The sequence below is a fragment of the Hylaeus volcanicus genome, chromosome 7 (genome assembly GCF_026283585.1).
Source record: "Hylaeus volcanicus isolate JK05 chromosome 7, UHH_iyHylVolc1.0_haploid, whole genome shotgun sequence".
In the NCBI taxonomy this organism is placed as follows: Eukaryota; Metazoa; Arthropoda; class Insecta; order Hymenoptera; family Colletidae; genus Hylaeus; species Hylaeus volcanicus.
Genome location: NC_071982.1, coordinates 19,926,494 through 19,943,648, shown reverse-complemented (window position 1 = coordinate 19,943,648; position 17,155 = coordinate 19,926,494). Strand labels below are relative to the sequence as shown.

Sequence of the window (17,155 nt, the reverse complement as noted above, 5' to 3'; positions counted from 1 at the left end):
ATACGTGGCGAGGTAAATCAATAAGGAAAATCGATAAGAAAGTCTGTTTGGGAAAGCTACCGAAGGGCGTGGTTTACCGAACGGTATGACGTTCCTGCGTGAACGCGACGCATGCCCTCGGGTTTCACGAAGCGCGCGACACGATCGACGCGATGATCGCGAGGTCGATAAGATAATCGATAACGGAAGAGGAGAACGCACGAGACGTTCGATTCAGGCGTTCCTCGTACGTTTACCCTGCACTTGCGTCGTCATCGAACAAACGCCGAACGCGTAAAAGGATAACAATAGAGAATGTTACTGACCTCGGTTGCTAACTTTCCTTTCGACGCCATCTTGACAACAACGATGGCGGTCAGTCGACGTCCTGAATACCTGCTCTCGGTGCGCTGCACTTACGATCTCCAGAGAATCACGGGAGTACGCACGACACTGACTTCGTTTCGATGATACACACGCGTTCGATTCGAGTACGTTCACGCGCGTAGGAACAGAATAAACTCGTCGCGGAACCGATTCGCGCGAACAGTACACCGAACCACGTGCTGACGTCACGACACGGAACGCCTTTTCATACTACCAACCGCGTAAGTACAAGTTTACAAGTGACGCGAAGACAAACCCGGCTCATCACAATGTGCCCCCACCATCATCTTGGGCGACCGATACAAGTCCCTTTCACTCGCTCGCTCGGCGAATCTCTCTCGAATTCACGGATTTGATCAGCCAATATTATACACTCCGCCACGAGTCCTCCGACAAACGAATTACGAGATTGGGGTTAGGTGTCGCCGGTATAGGACCGTTGCGTCCTATTCTCTTTCTTCCTCTCGATTGATGATCCCCTGAGGCGAAGAGAGATTCGCTTTAATTCGGAGCGTATTAACCTTCCCGCATACTTTTGCCCTCGTTGATCCTCGTTGATTAAGCTCGGTCGAACGTCCCGTCCTTTTTACGAATTTCGAATATCACGACAACGACAACTGTCCTCCGCGTTGCGACGGCAGCGCGCGCTCTTCTATCGCGTACCAACGTTATCGATGGAATCGTAAAATCGATAGTTCGATGTTCGTTCGTTCGATCGATTTATCGAGTTTAACCCTTTATGGACGTTTGAACATTTTCTTGATTAATAGAATGGGGAAGCTACGAAAACCCTGGCATCAATTTTAGTTTATAAATGTCACGTTCAATTAATTTCAGACAGCCGGGACGAATGTGTCACCAGACTTTCAATTCAGTTGCTTCGCTCTCATTCGCTTCACTGCTCGCGTAGATGCATGTTACGAGCACTTCACGATACGATAGTATTGCATCGGTATTGTGTACAATACTTTGACTGAAACGTGGGCGAAACGCGAACTCCGCAAGTTTTGTATAAAAGTCCGTTCCAACGAAGATAGCTGACACACTCATGATTGAAAACCGGGAAAAAGTTCTCTCAATGTGCCCGTAACGTTTTATATGTTGTCGCGATGGGTGAACCGGACGTGTACAGCGATTTCTACCCGACATTTACTTTTCAGTAACGCGATCTACCGAAACGGCAAAAATTACTCGGAACATTCGAGCATTCCTCGCGTCGATCTCCAAGTACAGAGGTCTGAATTCCTATTCGTAATCTACCGAAACGCACGTCTCATTAATCTCTCACAGAACGAGATCTCTATGCTGTTCACACGCATATACCGAGTCATTTTTCACCCGATGCATTACTGTCGGATGCATCGGACGAGAGTACTTGCGTCCAAAAGAGCAGGTTCGCTCGCGAGGTTAAGTGCATGCAAAGTTCTAGTTTCCTCGTATTTATACATCCGTTTCTTCCTCTTCTCTCTTTCACAGTCATCGCAGTATCACACTTGTATCCGCGTTACCGATACTTTGTCCATAATCGCGCCGAAACATTTATAAATATTTCTATATACTTCGAGCACTCGGTTCGGACGATTCGTCAAATATTTGTCATCCGCGCCTGTGTCATTATTTACAGTTTTCGCGTTTGTGTATTCCAAACATAAATACGGATAAATGACGATACACAGCTGCATTATCGACATTTACCGATATTTATCGGTAGCAGCGTCTCCAGCGGGGATGTTTCGAAGCCATTCGTACGACGCCATGAAATTTGTTTGTTTTCGACTTGGTTCGTATGCAAGGCACGGCCAACTTTGGAATCGTTATTGGTACAGTGACTACGATGGAAATTGGTATTACGTACACGTGTCGCGAAGCAGAAGAATCGAAGGGTCGGCGATATAGGAAGGACAGAGAAAAAAGGTATGTACACGTAAACGAGAGTGTGCGAGTCCCGTGCTATGTAGCCCTGCGTTGGTCGGCAAATCCATTCCACGACCGAACGAAACGAGCGATGATTACGAAACCAAAGATGGGCGAATTCTCATCTGTATATTGTACAAACTTCGAATAACGAATTCGAAACTTCGAATTTTAGCACGTGGATTCGTCCCACCGATCGAGTCGATTCTTTCTTCGTGCTAACTGTACCACCCAACAGCCCATTTAATGACGTTCGGGCACACTTATACGCGTCGTTCCTATTTTATCTTACGTGGTAGGGCAGACGTCATCCAGGCGGAATAATGTCAAGGACGAGTGCTGACCAATCGGACGAGCCGACAAATTTGTAAACGATTGACGCAAGGTGCACACCCTCTGTACCAGGACACGCGTGACCGCCGGATTGCCGTGTACCTGGAAAACGATCATTCAGGTAATTTAATTAAATTGACCTATCGACGTGCGCCTGTTTCTCACTCCCCTCTTCTTTTCTACATGAATGAAATTTTGTACGAACCAATATAGGATGATCGATGGGACGATGTTGAAGTTTGTAGACACGTGAAAGGAAGCGATAGATGCGTATCGAGATCATCATCGAGAAAACACTTTGTAATTAAGCCACAAATTTGGACTAAAATAATAGCTTGAATGGTAAAAGGAGCGAGCGAGTTTTATTTATAAGGTAAAAGGTAAAAGGAATGGTAAAAGGAGCGTGCGAGTTTTATTTATAAGGGTGAGAAGTCGTATCGACTCGACTATAACACCCAATGTACATTTGTTCCTTTAGTTTTTAGTGTCCTTATCGAGGATGCCTGTACTACAGGCCCTGTAGTCCGTTGGGGCCCACCGAGCCCCTTACAGCTATGGTATCTCAGGGTACGATTGTTCGCGTTCTGAGAGTGTTCGAAGGTGTCGCTAGATATCTTTCAGAGCCATGCGACCGGGTCGATCGTTACGCGGAGATGTGGGTCAGGCATACGCCCGAACCCCCTGGATTTTCATCTCATCCCTTTCTCCGCCCAACGGACGTGTGTAACGCGTGAATTTAACGCAAGCTCTTCTATTACTCAAAAGCTGGGTTATATACAACGTAAGCTTGTACATCAGATTTACCTGTTTCCATGGCCAGCTTCGACCTCTGAACTTTTGATATGCATTTATGGATATCGCATTGTATCTCGTACTTATTTAAACTGATTAACTATACAGGCATAGTTATTACGCTAGTACATACTTCTGACTTGTTTCCATTTTTCTTATCGTAACTTTGTCTTGCATTACTTCTGCATCGTCTTAATAGTCTTAAACTCTTAACTATCCTACTGTGACGACAGCTAGCCCCCCTATAGCTTGTGTACTATACTTGTGTACTATACTTGTGTACTATAGATCGCCTTGTATTATATCTTATTGTACGCGTGTCTATTAAAGTCTTACAATCGGGAGGAAGGGATAAGATGAAGCGTCTATTAAGTAATTAATCTATATATTTAAATATCAGGGTTGCAATTCATATGAACATGTTCCATTTTGTCAAAAAGCGTGAGTCCTTCCTTGATGATTAGTCAACAACTTTGGCGGGGATCTTGACGCACATCTGGGTCTTGTTAAGCTCGTCGACCAAAGCCAGTTGGATGATCATGGAAACTTTCGGGTATGCTTTCTCGACGGGCATGTTCAGATGGTAGGTGACGGTCTCGCCCTTGTCCAATGGGCACTGTGCGTTCGTGAGGTCCTTGCAAGCGTCTTGCTGGGGTAGTGGGTACTTCATGTGCATCTCTCCAAGCTGTACGTCTACCACCGGCTTCAGGGTTTTTGTGTTCTCAACTGTAACACGTTGTTCAATGGAGAATATTGAATGTCGAAGTTTCGTGTTTTTTTTTTTTTCTTATACGTATGTTCTTTTAATACTTACGAACGTGGAAGCTGATAGCTCCATCAACGTTGGAACCTCTCTTCAAGGGGCAAGGGAGCGAGTTGCATCCCGAGATCACCACGTTGGTGGGTGCAGGTTGGCCGCTGCAGGTCTGGAAGGTCGTCTGCATGGAGTCGGCGACGAGGAATGCCGCGACGATGTAAACTACAATCATACGATTTTTAGAACGAGACGAAGAGATACGTTTGAAACGTTTAGTATTCCAAAGATATAAAAAAAAGAGAGAGAATTTCAATGTATCTATCCAATGTCCAATTCTTGAACAATGTCGACACACAAATATTGGCAAGATTAGTAGAAAGCGAAGTTATTGCAAAGACGAGTTAAGGTAGTAATTAATGGTACAAACCGTAAGTGAAGAATGCCATTGCTGGTTTAGTGGCTGGTTTGGTAGCTGGTTAGGTAGCTGGTTCGGTAACTGAATCAACTGATGCTCTGTCAACCAAAGTTTAAGCTATTTATACCGTGGTACTATCTAATCGAGCACTGGTCATCGAAGTCAAAAATCGTTGACCAACATTCAAAAACACTTCAGACGTACACCTGGCATTCGGAAAGTGTACGTAACCCACGTTTTATCGATCAAAATCGCGTGATTAATGTGATAAATGTGATTAGTAGAGTGTTGCAGGTGGCACAAATCAAACAAATGTAACAACGGACACTTACACGTGTAATAATATGATAAACTTCTATCAGAATAAAACTATTTCTTTATTTAATAAACTTACATTCTATTATCAAAAAAAATATCATTTGTTACGTTTATCTTAACCGAAAAGAATTCTTTAATAGACAGAAATGTATCGGTTGTTCTTGCATTTCTTTCACGTCTCCTTTCCATTTGGTGTTTGGACAGCTTTCTTCGTCCAAGACGGTCCTTGCACGAATTTCTGGACCAGCCAATCTCGCACGCGTGTCGGCGTGGCCAAAAACAACGTGTGATAGATGCAGTATCTCCATGACTCGTGCCTAAAGTTTAAATAACATTTTTATCTTTTGTTAAGATAGATTATTAGTCGTCGAAATATTTTTAATTTGAGGTAATCGGATCAGCCAGGTGTTCCGATGCAGGTGTCGAGTTATCGAGACAAAAATGAAGTTCCGACGCACGTGGTGAACCGTATCTCAATCGAAAAGTGCGATATCGGAGGACCGTTACGATAGCAATTTCATACTCGTTCTAAGGGAGCTCAGTGGTTTGAGACGTCTGGGTGGAATAACATTACTCGAGACAACCAAAGGTAAAGCGTATCGTATTCGATTATTATGGTATTTACGGGTAGCACGAGTTTTTAGAGAGCCGAAATTATACACTTCCACGATAATGAATTTTTATTTCTGTCAAGCAATCGTATTTTATTATTCTGTTCCGAGCAATTTATTCGTCGCCCAAGTTCATCATCGGTTTCGATCCGCGAACGTACTTGTAAATCGCTGATGGATGCTTGTCGAGGAGGGCATCTTCGAAGACCTCGTACATACGCTGGTCCTGCAGTTTCTTTAACTCCCCTCTCGGCGCCACGGACCCGAAATATTCGGAGTATCTAGCAAAGTAATCGGCGTAAAAAACTTTCGCTTCGTCTGCCATCGAATTCCTCATCGTTTCGAAATGTTCGGCTTGTCGCGCTAATATATTGCTTTCCGTAACGAAAGAACCTGCGAGAAAGCGTAAGACGGGAGTTGTTCGTCATTTGTTTCGTCGATACGATAACTGTCTACGGACCAGGGACGAAGCAAACGACCTTTACGCCATACTTCTTCAGTTCTACTCTAATGGCTGTGGCCCAGGCAGTAATCGCAGCTTTAGTCCCGCTGTAAGCTGCCACTCCAGGAATTGGTTGTATGTCGCAGTGGCTAGAGATTATGATAATCCTGCTAGAGTGCGCGCGGATCATCGGCATCAGTTCTCGAGTGATTCTCATAGCGCCAAGGAAGTTGACTTCCACTTGATACCTGATTTGATCCTCTGTTTGCCATTCGAATTCGCCGAATATCATCACCGCGGCGTTATTGATCAAACACCGTAATACTGTAATACAATAGAGCTTCATAATAATCCCGCCTGTACGATCCCTATTCATTAGGGGAGTAGGTTACCTAATTTGTCCTGCGTTAAGACCGCTCGAACGGAATCGACGAAATTTACGACGCTGTTGGTTTTTGTGACGTCGAGAGGATAAACGTGTACGTCATTCTCCTTCAAATTCTTAGCCCCTTGACCGTCGTTCTGCAATACACCAGCAATTACAGTCGCGCCGAGTTGCCGGCAATGCAGAGCTAAACTATATCCCAGCCCTGAGTCGCAGCCAGTGACTACGATGGCATGATTCGTCGATATTCTATCGCGAGACATCATGCGCCGATACAGGTAGGTTCCACCTGGAATAAAAGATTATTTTGGTAAATAAAATCTTGTCTAACGTTCGAGCGAACTAAGACGGTTACATCATGTTGTTTCTGTTCACGTTCAACTGTCCCTGCTGTGACATACATGAAACTTTGAATACGATAAACAAACGATTGTGTACATACATTGTATAAAAACGCAACAAGTTGCGAATAAACAATGTCCTACCGGAATATTTTCACTGTAATTTCATGTCGACTCGCACGATTTTCGTTTGTATATCGTATATGTATATGTTGCTAAATATTTAATTTCGAATCCGTGATTATAATTTTAAATAATATGAGTAGAACGACCGTAGGATGGCGTAGTATCGCGATTGCATCGAGTCATCGACTTTCAACGCTGATGTCGTATTCGGATAAGAAAACAGTCACTCCACAGGTAAGTAGATAAACGTTGAGAGTTTAATTAAAATGTTTAGATCTGTCTGACGTTAAGAACATATGCGATCATTAATAAATACTGATTAATTTAATTACTGAGTCCATACTCCTTACCAATGCAGCATAGAGATATCGTCGATGCCAGATACTTGTGTCCTCTGTTCCACGCGTAAGCGAGACCGATCGAACTTGTTACATCGATCGCTAATATCGTAGAATACCTTCTCGTAATCGATTTCATCAATTCCATTGTTAAAATCGTGCACGACGCAAACCTTGATGGTATCTCACCTCAAAGATAATACTAATTACCATACGCGTGAAATGGAACTTTGTTAGTTTTATAGAGACAATTTAATATTTTAAGAAATGCGAATAAGTTATATACGATAAAATAGAATTATGATTAAAGTGGTTACTATGCGTGAGCGACAACTATACGAATGCCAAGGTGAAGCAGGCGCATGAGACGAAACGATGGTATCCTCGTCCTGTTCCCAACTGACTGCCATGAATCGTGAAAAGAAAAAAAGTCCAACTTCCCCACTCTGATGCTGTAAGGTCGTCGCGTGTCCCTTTTAAAATTCGAACTACACTGCACGACTTTAATACAAAATTAGAACTTTCTGTTTTTATACACGCTTCCGAATGTAAAGCGAACGATTTCGAATGTTAAGATAGTTTAATGTTTTATGGAAGATATTCTTTGGACGCTTGGCCCTCGTTTGAATTGCAATCGCGATCACGTTTCGTACGAATAAATCGAACACGGTGAATTTATTTGTTTCAACCAGCATTGAAACAACATTCTTTCTCAGTGGCTGTAAACGTGAATTTTTTTTTTTTATTATGAAAATTAATTACAATCAGACTTCTATTTCAAGTTAATCATCATCTTGAAATCACTTGCTTTTGTAGTAAATTCCGACTGGCTTCAATGGGAGGGGGAACAAATTTTCTCTTCGTACTTCGTACATGAATGTATAAAAAAACTAACGATTTATATATGTAATCATTACGCAATTGTTTTGAAAAGTTTGTAAATTTTTACAGAGCAAAATATACAACGCAGTTATAAAGCATAGTTTACATAAAAATAAACAAATATTATAGCTAACAATACACTGTATCTTAAGTTAATTATTTTTTCGGAGTGAATTCGTACTTCGGTCGATACATATTCGTCTCTGACTTCGATTGATAATTATTTTGCTATTTTACAAGCATCGTACACGTTCCATTCGCGTTATGCTTCCTCGTGCGAATTATCTTTTAAACGTTATAGTATATTAAATACCGGCAGGTTTATCTTCGACTAAGACATTAGGATTGGCGAAAAGGTCGTAACTTGGATCTCCGTCTGTAGCCATACGTCCAAGCCACGAGAATAAAATTAAAATTCCGATAAAAGCTAATATACCAATAAATCCTAACACCGCGTATCTTTTGTACAGAGGTCCAGGTGTATTCCTGCGTCGCGTTGGTGGACTTGCTATCAGCTTCCACCACCTTAAGAGCCATTCGATGGCAGACTTTCGCTTATACTTATTTTCATCGTGATCGAATGACATTTCTTTCGGATCGTCATATGCTTCGCAAACTTTCCTCGACATTGGCGTGGATAGACCCGACGATGAATCGATATTTACAATGGAATAAGGTGGCCCAACTTTTTGATTATTTAAATGCACATTGTTTATATTAGCATGGACCGAATTTACGGTGCTAGCAGAACGCGATGTAGCTACCGTAGGAGCCGATGAAGTTGTTACCGTGTGGTTTTGGTATGACGTGGATTCCACTCTTAACGATAGACGTTCTTGTTCAGGTTTTTGTTCCCTATCTTCGCTCAACTATGAAATAAAAAAGTCAGAATATATACTTGTCTATGTAAACAAATATATATATATGTATCAAATGTAATAAAACATATATTTGTTTGAAACTGAAGAAATTGTCTTCCTTTTAAATAGTCAAAGTATATACCAAGGGTAAACCAAGTCCTGCACGTGCCCAGTTGACTCCTGCCAATTTTTCCCTCAATACATCCGCTACAGGAGACACCAGTTTTATATCTGGAAAAATTCGTTCCTTACAAGCTGGACACGTATATCCTGCTGGTGCTGTCGTCGGTGGCAATTCTCTGGCATATTTGTCCAAACATGCCCAGTGAAACATATGATAACATGTTAATCGAACGCAGTCCCCTTCGCTTAAGTTTGTAGAGCACAATGTGCAAACTGGATTGTAGTCATTATCGTGAAGCCATGAAATATACGACTGCACGATACACTGAAAAAATTTATAAGGAATGGGTAAGCTCTCAAATTGTGTGTAAACAGTTGTGGATAAGCAAAAGTCACGCTACATGTTAAATTAGCAATATTATCGTAAATTACAAGAAATAATGACTAGAAATGTACATTTAACGCTTTGTTAAAAATAAAGCAAATTACCTTCGGATGATTTGTAACCATACAATGTTCGCAAACATTGACACGGTGTTCAAAACAAAATAGATTTGTAACTCTTCTTTTCGGACACTTACAAAGACCCATGTTTCACGAAAACGACACGTTCACATTAAATAATTTGGAACAACGAGATTATTGACTAGTTAATAATGAACACTTCTAAAAACGAATCTTTTCACTTGACATATCGTTGTCTTATGACGATTCGAGCTACATTGCATGACACGGCCACCATGTTTCATCGGCCACGTCGTCTGACATATACGAAAGATAGAATAAAACGGACCAATAAGATTCTTCCTTTCTCATTATTCAGCAAATCAACAATTCCCTTTAGAAGTTTAAATTAGTGGACAATTAGCCTAATAATCTTATGAGTATATTTGAAAATTTTTCTGTACAGAAAGCTGTATATTTCTAATAATGATTGTGTAGGTCTCAAAATTTACTATCGCAGAATATGTTTATAAATAAAATGAATCGATTCATGAAACACAAAATATTCAATATTACTACAACTATTTTGTAATGTTAATTGATTGTTAATAAAAAATAATGTAATGTAGCATGTATTCAGTGCAATTCAGTGTATGTAACACGATTAGAGATAACCTCTATCTTACACTATAAAGATGGCTGCGTTGTTCGGACTCGTAAAATGTTTAGGAAAATATATGCAAGTACCTGTACAGAATAGAAATATATCGTTATCTGCAACAACGTATCTTAAAGAAAGTGAGTTAAAAACATAAAGTAGAGTATACATACGAAAATCATTTTCATTTAGTTTTGATTTAACGTCTTAACGTTTATAACCTATACTTTTCAATTTGTATAAACACAACGTTTACTTTATTTTGCAGTTATCGAGAAAAAGGAAGGGGGGACATTAACTGTCGAAGGAGTGATAATACCAGACAAACACGAAGGACGATTATTGAAACCTAAAAATGGAGCATGTCTAGTATGCTCATCTGGTCTTGACATTAAGCACACAGTAAATCTTCTTGTTTTGTTGCACGAAATATGATTTTTATTTCTGCTACATTTCTGAGTAATTAAATATTTGTACAGGATGTTCTTATTCTGAGTCAGTTCATGACACCAAACGGCAATATATTGCCCAGGAGAATTACAGGTTTATGTTCAGTGCAACAGAAAAGAATCGGTATAATGATACGGATGGCACAGGCAGCAGGTTGGTAAAACATGAATTACATTTATATAAATTTTAAATAAATTTTAAATATATTTTATGTTAGGACTATTGCAAGCTCGTGGTAAACTTGCCCATATTGTTGCAAGTGGGAGAAGGTTTAATACATATTATGATGAAAGTACTATTAAAAGTAGATATATGAATATGTAATGATTTGTAAAAAATACAATAAATGGTACTAAGATCAGTAATACATTAAATATTTTTAAAAATAATAAATTGACATAATCATACATTCAACCAATTCAATTTAATTTTTACCGACTTATTATTTATATAGATAGTATAAACTATTTGCGTAACAACTTTCTCATTATGTCTTATTAATAACAAGATATAATGAGTTATTATATCTACTTTAGACTAATTCTAAGTTCTCATACTTTTATTTACTTGTAAACGCGAAAGATCGCAGTCATTAGCTCATATTAAATAGTATGCAATTGATAATGCCATCTGGTTTTACTGGCGATGTGCAGTTACCAATTACATACTTAAATAATATAGAGGGTCCAGGTCTCACCACGTGGAGGTTACTGCATTCAGAGACTCAAAAAAATTTGATGGCCAAGACAAAAACCACATACAAAAAAAATTGATACCAAAACTTAACCCGACGATGATTTCTGAAACATACAGTATACACCTTATAGCAGTGTTTTTATTGTCAAATAGTCTATTCGCAATTTGGTTCAGTCACCTGCAACAGAAGAAACGTATATTATACATAAATAAAACAAACCGATACCGACGCTGAAATTTTCATAGCAGCGTTGGTGGTAATCACCGATACGCTAGATATGTGTATGATGCCACTAGCGCCGCGCGGATTTGTCTCCAACTAAAAACGTGACTCCTGGTTGCACCATAAAATTGCAATCAAAACATAACCAAAGCACTTTACAGTATAAGAAATTGGTAATTTTATTTAAATAAAGCCGTCCTTCATATTTCATACACTTGCACGAATGATTATGTCCTCCTTGAAATTATGCAACATTTATTTGAAGTATCTTTGTCTATCATCGAAACTAAATAAGTTATTTGATTGATCAGACTTGAATGCTTCATACTACATTAATTAAATGTCATAATGAAACAAAGATTACTATTAACGACTTCGTGGTATAAATTTCATAAGCGATATGCCCAAACAAGTTCCAAAATTGTAAAAGGAAAACATGAAGATCACGAAACTGCGAAAATTCGAAATATCGGAATTTTGGCCCACATCGATGCGGGTTCGTTTTATTTTAATTCAGTTTTACGATATCTTAGTAGTGTCTGATTGTGTTTTTATCATTTATTATGACTATATGATGTTTCTTCAGGTAAAACCACTACTACAGAAAGAATGTTATTTTATTCTGGTGTCATTAGACATATGGGAGAGGTTCATCATGGAAATACAGTAACAGATTATATGCAGCAAGAACGTGAACGTGGTATTACGATTACCTCTGCAGCGGCAACGTTTGAATGGAAGAATCATCGTATTAATTTAATAGATACTCCAGGACATATAGATTTCACCATGGAGGTAGAGCAAACGTTGAGGGTATTAGACGGTGCTGTAGTTATACTTGATGGTTCTGCAGGTGTTGAAGCTCAGACATTGACAGTTTGTAGACAGGCTGACAAATACAATATACCCAGGATTATTTATGTGAATAAAATGGATAGATTAGATGCTAATTTTGACATGAGTGTACAATCTATCGAAAGCAAATTAAATGTAGAGGCCCTACCTACTCAATTTCCAATCAAACAAAAAGGAATTCTGGAAGGTATCGTGAACGTAATTACTATGGAAAAATTGATTTTCGATAGTAAAGATATGGGCATGAAATATAAAAGACTAAAATTGTCCGAAAACGAGGATAAAGGTTTATGGGAAATGGCGCTTGAAAAGCGTAGAAATTTAACTGATAAACTGTCTAATATGGATGACAACCTAGCTAATATTATCATTGAACAAGAATCTTTGGATTCGATTACCGCGCAAACGTTACTCAACTCTTTGTATAGATGTACTGTAAATAGAAAAGGTGTTCCAGTACTCCTAGGTAGTTCTTATAAAAATATAGGAGTGCAACCTTTAATGGACAGCATTCTGCTATACCTACCAGCACCTGATCAAAATAAATATATGAAGTATTACGATTCTTTTGGTAAACATTTATCTGCCAGAGCATTTAAGGTCGTCCATGACAACCAAAAAGGAGCGATCACTTTCTTTAGAATATATACTGGCAGTATAAAAAAGGGTACAAAAGTGTACAATGTCCAAAGGGAAATATCAGAACAGGTCGGTAAATTATATGTTGCCTGTGCAGATGACTATCAAGATGTATCCGAAATTAGTCACGGAAATATTGCAGCAGTTACAGGGTTGAAATATACAACAACCGGTGATTTAATAACATCGGGTGCAACGGTGTCCAGTCGTGCGAAAAAGACCCTAGAAGCACAGAAAGAAATTGATTCAAAAGATGTAGAAAATTTCTTTGCTCTAAATTCAAAGATATTAGAACCAGTCTTTTTCTGTTCGATAGAAGCACCATCTCCTTCCACTCAGGTAGCTTTGGAAACTGCTCTCAAACAACTAGAGAGAGAAGATCCAAGCTTGAAAGTAATTCAAGACGAGGAAATTGGCCAAACTGTACTTGCAGGCATGGGAGAATTACACATAGAAATTATCAAAGAAAGGATCAGATCGGAATTCAAAATCGATGCCGAATTAGGTTCCTTGCAAATCGCTTACAAAGAAGCTATATTGAATCCTGCCAAAGATACTTTTACTTCGAAGTTTAGTATTGGAAAAAGAAATTGCACAGTCACCATGACTGTATCATTAATTCCAAACCATCAGGGAAGCGAGACATTATTACTGGATAAGACGCCAGACTGTATCGCAAACATCGATGCCATAAACACCAACATGATGAAGGCAATCAAGGCTGGGGTCGAATCAGTTCTTCGGAATGGACCGAAACTCGGTTATCCGATCGTAGACATGGCAGTGAAGTTACATTGGCTGGAATATGGACCCGGTACAGTACCGACGATAGTTACCGCCGCTATTTCGCAAAGCATCCGAAAGGTAAAGACATTCTACATTTACAGTGATAGTTTCAATGATATGCACCCATTTAATTTAAACGTGGCATAAGACATGGTATTTTTACAAATTAATTTTTAACATTCAAACAAACGATTTGAGAATCAATTTTTGGCTGTATCGTTTTCGTTATACTTGGTACTTTCTTCTGCAGGAGAAATCTTTGGAGTCCCTACGATCTTTTCTTCTCCACTGTTTGGTTTCATCATAGATAATACCAGTAATGACTTGGGTTTACATTTCAGCATCGTTCTAGTTGTACTCTGCTTGGATGAATCACCACTATTCGACTCCTCTTTATCGAGGAGATACCTGCATTGCCAATTATCCTGTATATCCTTTACGGTCTTCTCTTGTTTACGTTTCTCTTCGCTCGATATGTACGTGTCGGTAAACGTTCGAAGAACACTGATCTTCTTCAGAACATCTTGCGAAATAATATTGGAGTGGAAAGGTTTAGGGCTCGCGGTCAATATCGGAAACGCGTAGCGCTTTAATTTTGCTTGCTGTTTAAATTCCAAGGCGTGTGGCAGCTTTGTCGTTTGTCTATCGAAAAAGTCGTTGATGAGCATATCGGTTTTGATCTGCAAACTTCTCAGAAAATTCTCATCGATTGTTTTGTGACCAGAATCTTTCGTAACGTTCTCCACTTTAATATTATCGCCGCTAAAATGTTTCGCGAGACACCTCAAATTATTATTATCTCTAATTTTGGTCTTGTTCCGTTTAATGTTAGTTTGCGTCGTTTTATTAATAGCGAAGATACCCCACTTCAACATGTAGGTGTCAAGAAATGCATTATACAATTTGGGACAAACAGTCTGGTTATCATAGTGCTTGTCTATGAAATAGATCCTACGCAGACGACAGTTTCCACATATTTGTAACCTCTGCGTAGCCGCGTACACAGTCTTGAACGCAGTTTGCGTAAGATGCGATAGGTTCAATTCCAACTTGTTCCAGCCATTTTCTAATTTTACTTTCACGCGACATATTAATCCCTTGGAGTTGTGCTTTTCGTTCTCCGCGTTCGTGAATTGAAAATGATGCAAACAATTTTGAGCATCCACCACCTAGAGCGAACTTGCGTAATGCCGCGGATCGATTATCGGAGAATTTAGAATTAAAGCAACGATTACCTGTACTTGCAAACGGCATTTTAAATTCAAATTCTTTATGACCACGACTAGAATCGGTAATTCGATATCGAGAAACTGCGACGAATCGGATGGACAAAGAATCGAGGTGCCGTAACCATTAGATTGCTCGAAATCCTGTATTTCGATAACCTGTCGACCATTCGCAGCAGAATTAGTTGGAATCGTTTTAAAAATAGGATGGAACGGTAATCTCACGTTTAGCGACATACATTTTCCAGCAAATCCGCATCTAGAATTTTGCGAATACGTCCGGACTGCGAGTGTTGCTTACTCCAATATTCTAGCGGTTTCTCGCCGACACTATACAATAGGGACACATATCCAGCAACCATTAAATTACAAAATTATTCGACAAAAATATGAGACACTTATGCGAGTCTCCTTACTCCGGGATTTACATCTTTCTGTTCGCTTGTTTACAGAGTGAAGGTATCGTTGCTGGTAAACAAGACAAAATTCGATACAAGTAACGTCAGGCTTGTCATTTTTTTTTTTCAAATTTCGAAAACATTGTTTATAATTTTCTTCTTGTTTAGCTGATGGAGACTAGCTCATCGGTACTATTAGAGCCAATCATGCTGCTAGAGATCGAGGTAGAGGAAGAATATTCGAGCGCCGTTATGGCAGACCTTCCAAAAAGGCGGGCCGAGATACAAGACATCGATACTCGTAGGGGGAACAAGGTAACTAAAATTTTTGAAAACTATTAAAAATAAAACGATTTAAATTGAATTTACAATTAGGTGAATTGTAATTTTGAAAAACAAATAGGTGATCAGGTGCTTGGTTCCATTGGCTGAATTACTGGGATACTCGACAGAGCTGAGGATACTTTCTTCAGGCCGTGCCACGTTTTCGTTAGAATTCGATCACTATGAAAAAATGGATCCTACGACCGAGGCAGAAGCTGTTAAGAGGGTTACGGGTTTTTATTAGAAATTCGTTAAAGCTGGTGTGCTAAATGAATGATCGCATCATATGCAATATAGTAGAAGGAAAGTATGAATGTTTTCTTTTAAACAAATAACACGTCATCGTTGTTTTTCTGAAATCTTTTGTATTAAGAAATCAGCAGTTCAACTTTACAAAGATGAAAATCGATCACTCTAACGTAAAAAGTTACTTGTACATTTGAATATACTTCCGAAGAACGCTGCATTTATATGTCACCATAATAATGGCAGCGACTGCTTACAGCTATAGACCAAGTAACAATTTATTCGACGGAAACACCGTTATTATTCTCAACAAATTACATATGTTCGGTTTCTCGTATTCGTTTGATCTAATCAAAATATATTGCAGCATCATCGATGGTGCGTTACAATTTTTTTTAAACGATCATCGATGGCGGGCAACGATCGCGGGGCTAGCCTGAAATCGAGCAGGCTCGTAGCAACGTAATCGACGAGCCGTTAACCCTTCGAGGTTTAAAAAAGAAAGTCTTGTATCGAAACATTGCCCAGCCTCGCAATCGGCAGCCGCGTATAAATATATTAATATTGCTTAAGATCATGCAAAAATGTCATACATAGTAAAATATATGCACGTGTATATATTATATGTATGGAGGGATTAAATGTTATAGGATGAGACTTGCAAACACGTCAGTTGCACATAAATCTGTTTCGTATTGCATAAACTCGACTTGGACGAATCGAAAGGTAAACGAATGCACGGTAAGGCATCCGCCTAAGTCTCCAATAAAATATATATGTGTATATACGTATATATATATATATATATATATATATATATATATATATATATATATATATGTATATATATATATATATCATTTTTATCATCGTTTAAGCCGCTACAATGGTTACCTTTGAATTGTCCTACGCAACGATCAGATAGTTAAAGACGCAATTCAAAGACGACACGACGTTCTTAATCTACAAAGAGGTTTTTGAGCGCTGGAAACTATTGCCTTAAAAACATCCTACGCGATTCTCGCCCCGATGTATACACAATAATTAAATCGTATAAAATTGATTTCCTCTTAAGCTTGATTTCTCAAAGAGGAAAAAGGAAAAAGTGACAATCTTGTCTCGTATGTTTCGTTATTATACTCTAATTTGCATAAACAGTTACGAGTTAAATACAATTACATATCACTTGCGCGCGCAGATACTCGCC

The 17,155-nt window shown here is 39.1% G+C and overlaps 7 protein-coding genes and 1 long non-coding RNA gene across 15 annotated transcripts in view; 3 read left to right on the top strand and 5 right to left on the bottom strand.

Moving 5' to 3' along the window:
* Positions 1-475, bottom strand: part of LOC128879323 (sodium/potassium-transporting ATPase subunit alpha) — a 79,684-nt gene extending 79,209 nt beyond the window's left edge. For all 4 annotated transcript variants that reach the window (XM_054128368.1, XM_054128367.1, XM_054128366.1 and 1 more), the window contains exon 1: positions 306-475. In XM_054128368.1, coding sequence (XP_053984343.1) covers positions 306-335 — 30 coding nt within the window. In that variant the 5' untranslated portion in view covers positions 336-475. The remainder of the gene's footprint in view (positions 1-305) is intronic.
* LOC128879338 (uncharacterized) lies at positions 450-2,894 on the top strand. 4 transcript variants are annotated; one of them, XR_008457602.1, is made up of 4 exons: positions 450-587; positions 1,991-2,280; positions 2,580-2,734; positions 2,827-2,894. It is a non-coding gene; the product is annotated as an uncharacterized LOC128879338 (long non-coding RNA). The 4 variants fall into 4 exon arrangements; XR_008457601.1 differs by lacking the exon at positions 450-587 and adding an exon at positions 657-1,601; XR_008457600.1 differs by lacking the exon at positions 450-587 and having other exon boundaries at positions 657-2,280; positions 2,456-2,734.
* LOC128879336 (NPC intracellular cholesterol transporter 2 homolog a-like) lies at positions 2,891-4,759 on the bottom strand. Of its 2 annotated transcripts, none has more exons than XM_054128394.1 (3): positions 4,514-4,759; positions 4,220-4,480; positions 2,891-4,131 (listed from the first exon to the last, which is right to left on the bottom strand). In XM_054128394.1, exons 2-3 carry the CDS (start codon positions 4,392-4,394, stop codon positions 3,866-3,868), a joined length of 441 nt encoding a protein of 146 aa, XP_053984369.1. In that variant the 5' UTR covers positions 4,395-4,480; positions 4,514-4,759; the 3' UTR covers positions 2,891-3,865. The 2 variants fall into 2 exon arrangements, with proteins under 2 accessions (XP_053984369.1, XP_053984368.1); XM_054128393.1 differs by having other exon boundaries at positions 4,220-4,384; positions 4,590-4,759.
* Positions 4,760-4,905: 146 nt separating this feature from the next.
* LOC128879327 (estradiol 17-beta-dehydrogenase 2) lies at positions 4,906-7,876 on the bottom strand. The gene is made up of 5 exons (XM_054128382.1): positions 7,151-7,876; positions 6,341-6,622; positions 5,967-6,272; positions 5,668-5,899; positions 4,906-5,212 (listed from the first exon to the last, which is right to left on the bottom strand). Exons 1-5 carry the CDS (start codon positions 7,284-7,286, stop codon positions 5,068-5,070), a joined length of 1,101 nt encoding a protein of 366 aa, XP_053984357.1. The 5' UTR covers positions 7,287-7,876; the 3' UTR covers positions 4,906-5,067.
* A 142-nt stretch (positions 7,877-8,018) lies between these two features.
* LOC128879330 (zinc finger protein-like 1) lies at positions 8,019-9,735 on the bottom strand. Its single transcript, XM_054128385.1, has 3 exons — positions 9,493-9,735; positions 9,023-9,328; positions 8,019-8,889 (listed from the first exon to the last, which is right to left on the bottom strand). The coding sequence occupies exons 1-3, from the start codon at positions 9,592-9,594 to the stop codon at positions 8,326-8,328; spliced, it is 972 nt and encodes a 323-aa protein (XP_053984360.1). The 5' UTR covers positions 9,595-9,735; the 3' UTR covers positions 8,019-8,325.
* A 216-nt stretch (positions 9,736-9,951) lies between these two features.
* On the top strand, positions 9,952-10,929 carry LOC128879334 (39S ribosomal protein S18a, mitochondrial). The gene is made up of 4 exons (XM_054128388.1): positions 9,952-10,245; positions 10,374-10,507; positions 10,585-10,708; positions 10,773-10,929. The coding sequence occupies exons 1-4, from the start codon at positions 10,143-10,145 to the stop codon at positions 10,877-10,879; spliced, it is 468 nt and encodes a 155-aa protein (XP_053984363.1). The 5' UTR covers positions 9,952-10,142; the 3' UTR covers positions 10,880-10,929.
* A 122-nt stretch (positions 10,930-11,051) lies between these two features.
* On the top strand, positions 11,052-17,147 carry LOC128879324 (ribosome-releasing factor 2, mitochondrial). Its single transcript, XM_054128375.1, has 4 exons — positions 11,052-11,970; positions 12,061-13,832; positions 15,547-15,693; positions 15,782-17,147. Exons 1-4 carry the CDS (start codon positions 11,823-11,825, stop codon positions 15,944-15,946), a joined length of 2,232 nt encoding a protein of 743 aa, XP_053984350.1. The 5' UTR covers positions 11,052-11,822; the 3' UTR covers positions 15,947-17,147.
* On the bottom strand, positions 13,871-15,539 carry LOC128879337 (uncharacterized). The gene is made up of 3 exons (XM_054128395.1): positions 15,220-15,539; positions 14,990-15,139; positions 13,871-14,923 (listed from the first exon to the last, which is right to left on the bottom strand). Exons 1-3 carry the CDS (start codon positions 15,340-15,342, stop codon positions 13,955-13,957), a joined length of 1,242 nt encoding a protein of 413 aa, XP_053984370.1. The 5' UTR covers positions 15,343-15,539; the 3' UTR covers positions 13,871-13,954.
* Positions 17,148-17,155: the final 8 nt, after the last annotated feature.

Coding starts and splice junctions, on each gene's coding strand:
- LOC128879336 (XM_054128393.1), bottom strand. Junction 4,132..4,219: donor AGCTATCAGCTTCCACGTTC/GTAAGTATTAAA, acceptor AACGTGTTACAG/TTGAGAACACAAAAACCCTG.
- LOC128879337 (XM_054128395.1), bottom strand. CDS start 15,342: ATGGTTGCTGGATATGTGTCCCTATTGTATAGTGTCGGCGAGAAACCG. Junction 15,140..15,219: donor ATGCGGATTTGCTGGAAAAT/GTATGTCGCTAA, acceptor AATGGTCGACAG/GTTATCGAAATACAGGATTT. Junction 14,924..14,989: donor AATGCCGTTTGCAAGTACAG/GTAATCGTTGCT, acceptor AGTTCGCTCTAG/GTGGTGGATGCTCAAAATTG.
- LOC128879330 (XM_054128385.1), bottom strand. CDS start 9,594: ATGGGTCTTTGTAAGTGTCCGAAAAGAAGAGTTACAAATCTATTTTGT. Junction 9,329..9,492: donor TGGTTACAAATCATCCGAAG/GTAATTTGCTTT, acceptor AAATTTTTTCAG/TGTATCGTGCAGTCGTATAT. Junction 8,890..9,022: donor CAGGACTTGGTTTACCCTTG/GTATATACTTTG, acceptor TTTATTTCATAG/TTGAGCGAAGATAGGGAACA.
- LOC128879327 (XM_054128382.1), bottom strand. CDS start 7,286: ATGGAATTGATGAAATCGATTACGAGAAGGTATTCTACGATATTAGCG. Junction 5,900..5,966: donor GGTCGTTTGCTTCGTCCCTG/GTCCGTAGACAG, acceptor GCTTTCTCGCAG/GTTCTTTCGTTACGGAAAGC. Junction 5,213..5,667: donor CATCCATCAGCGATTTACAA/GTACGTTCGCGG, acceptor TTTAAACTTTAG/GCACGAGTCATGGAGATACT.
- LOC128879324 (XM_054128375.1), top strand. CDS start 11,823: ATGAAACAAAGATTACTATTAACGACTTCGTGGTATAAATTTCATAAG. Junction 13,833..15,546: donor TTTCGCAAAGCATCCGAAAG/GTAAAGACATTC, acceptor CTTCTTGTTTAG/CTGATGGAGACTAGCTCATC. Junction 15,694..15,781: donor ATACTCGTAGGGGGAACAAG/GTAACTAAAATT, acceptor AAAAACAAATAG/GTGATCAGGTGCTTGGTTCC.
- LOC128879334 (XM_054128388.1), top strand. CDS start 10,143: ATGGCTGCGTTGTTCGGACTCGTAAAATGTTTAGGAAAATATATGCAA. Junction 10,246..10,373: donor AACAACGTATCTTAAAGAAA/GTGAGTTAAAAA, acceptor TTTATTTTGCAG/TTATCGAGAAAAAGGAAGGG. Junction 10,508..10,584: donor GTCTTGACATTAAGCACACA/GTAAATCTTCTT, acceptor ATATTTGTACAG/GATGTTCTTATTCTGAGTCA.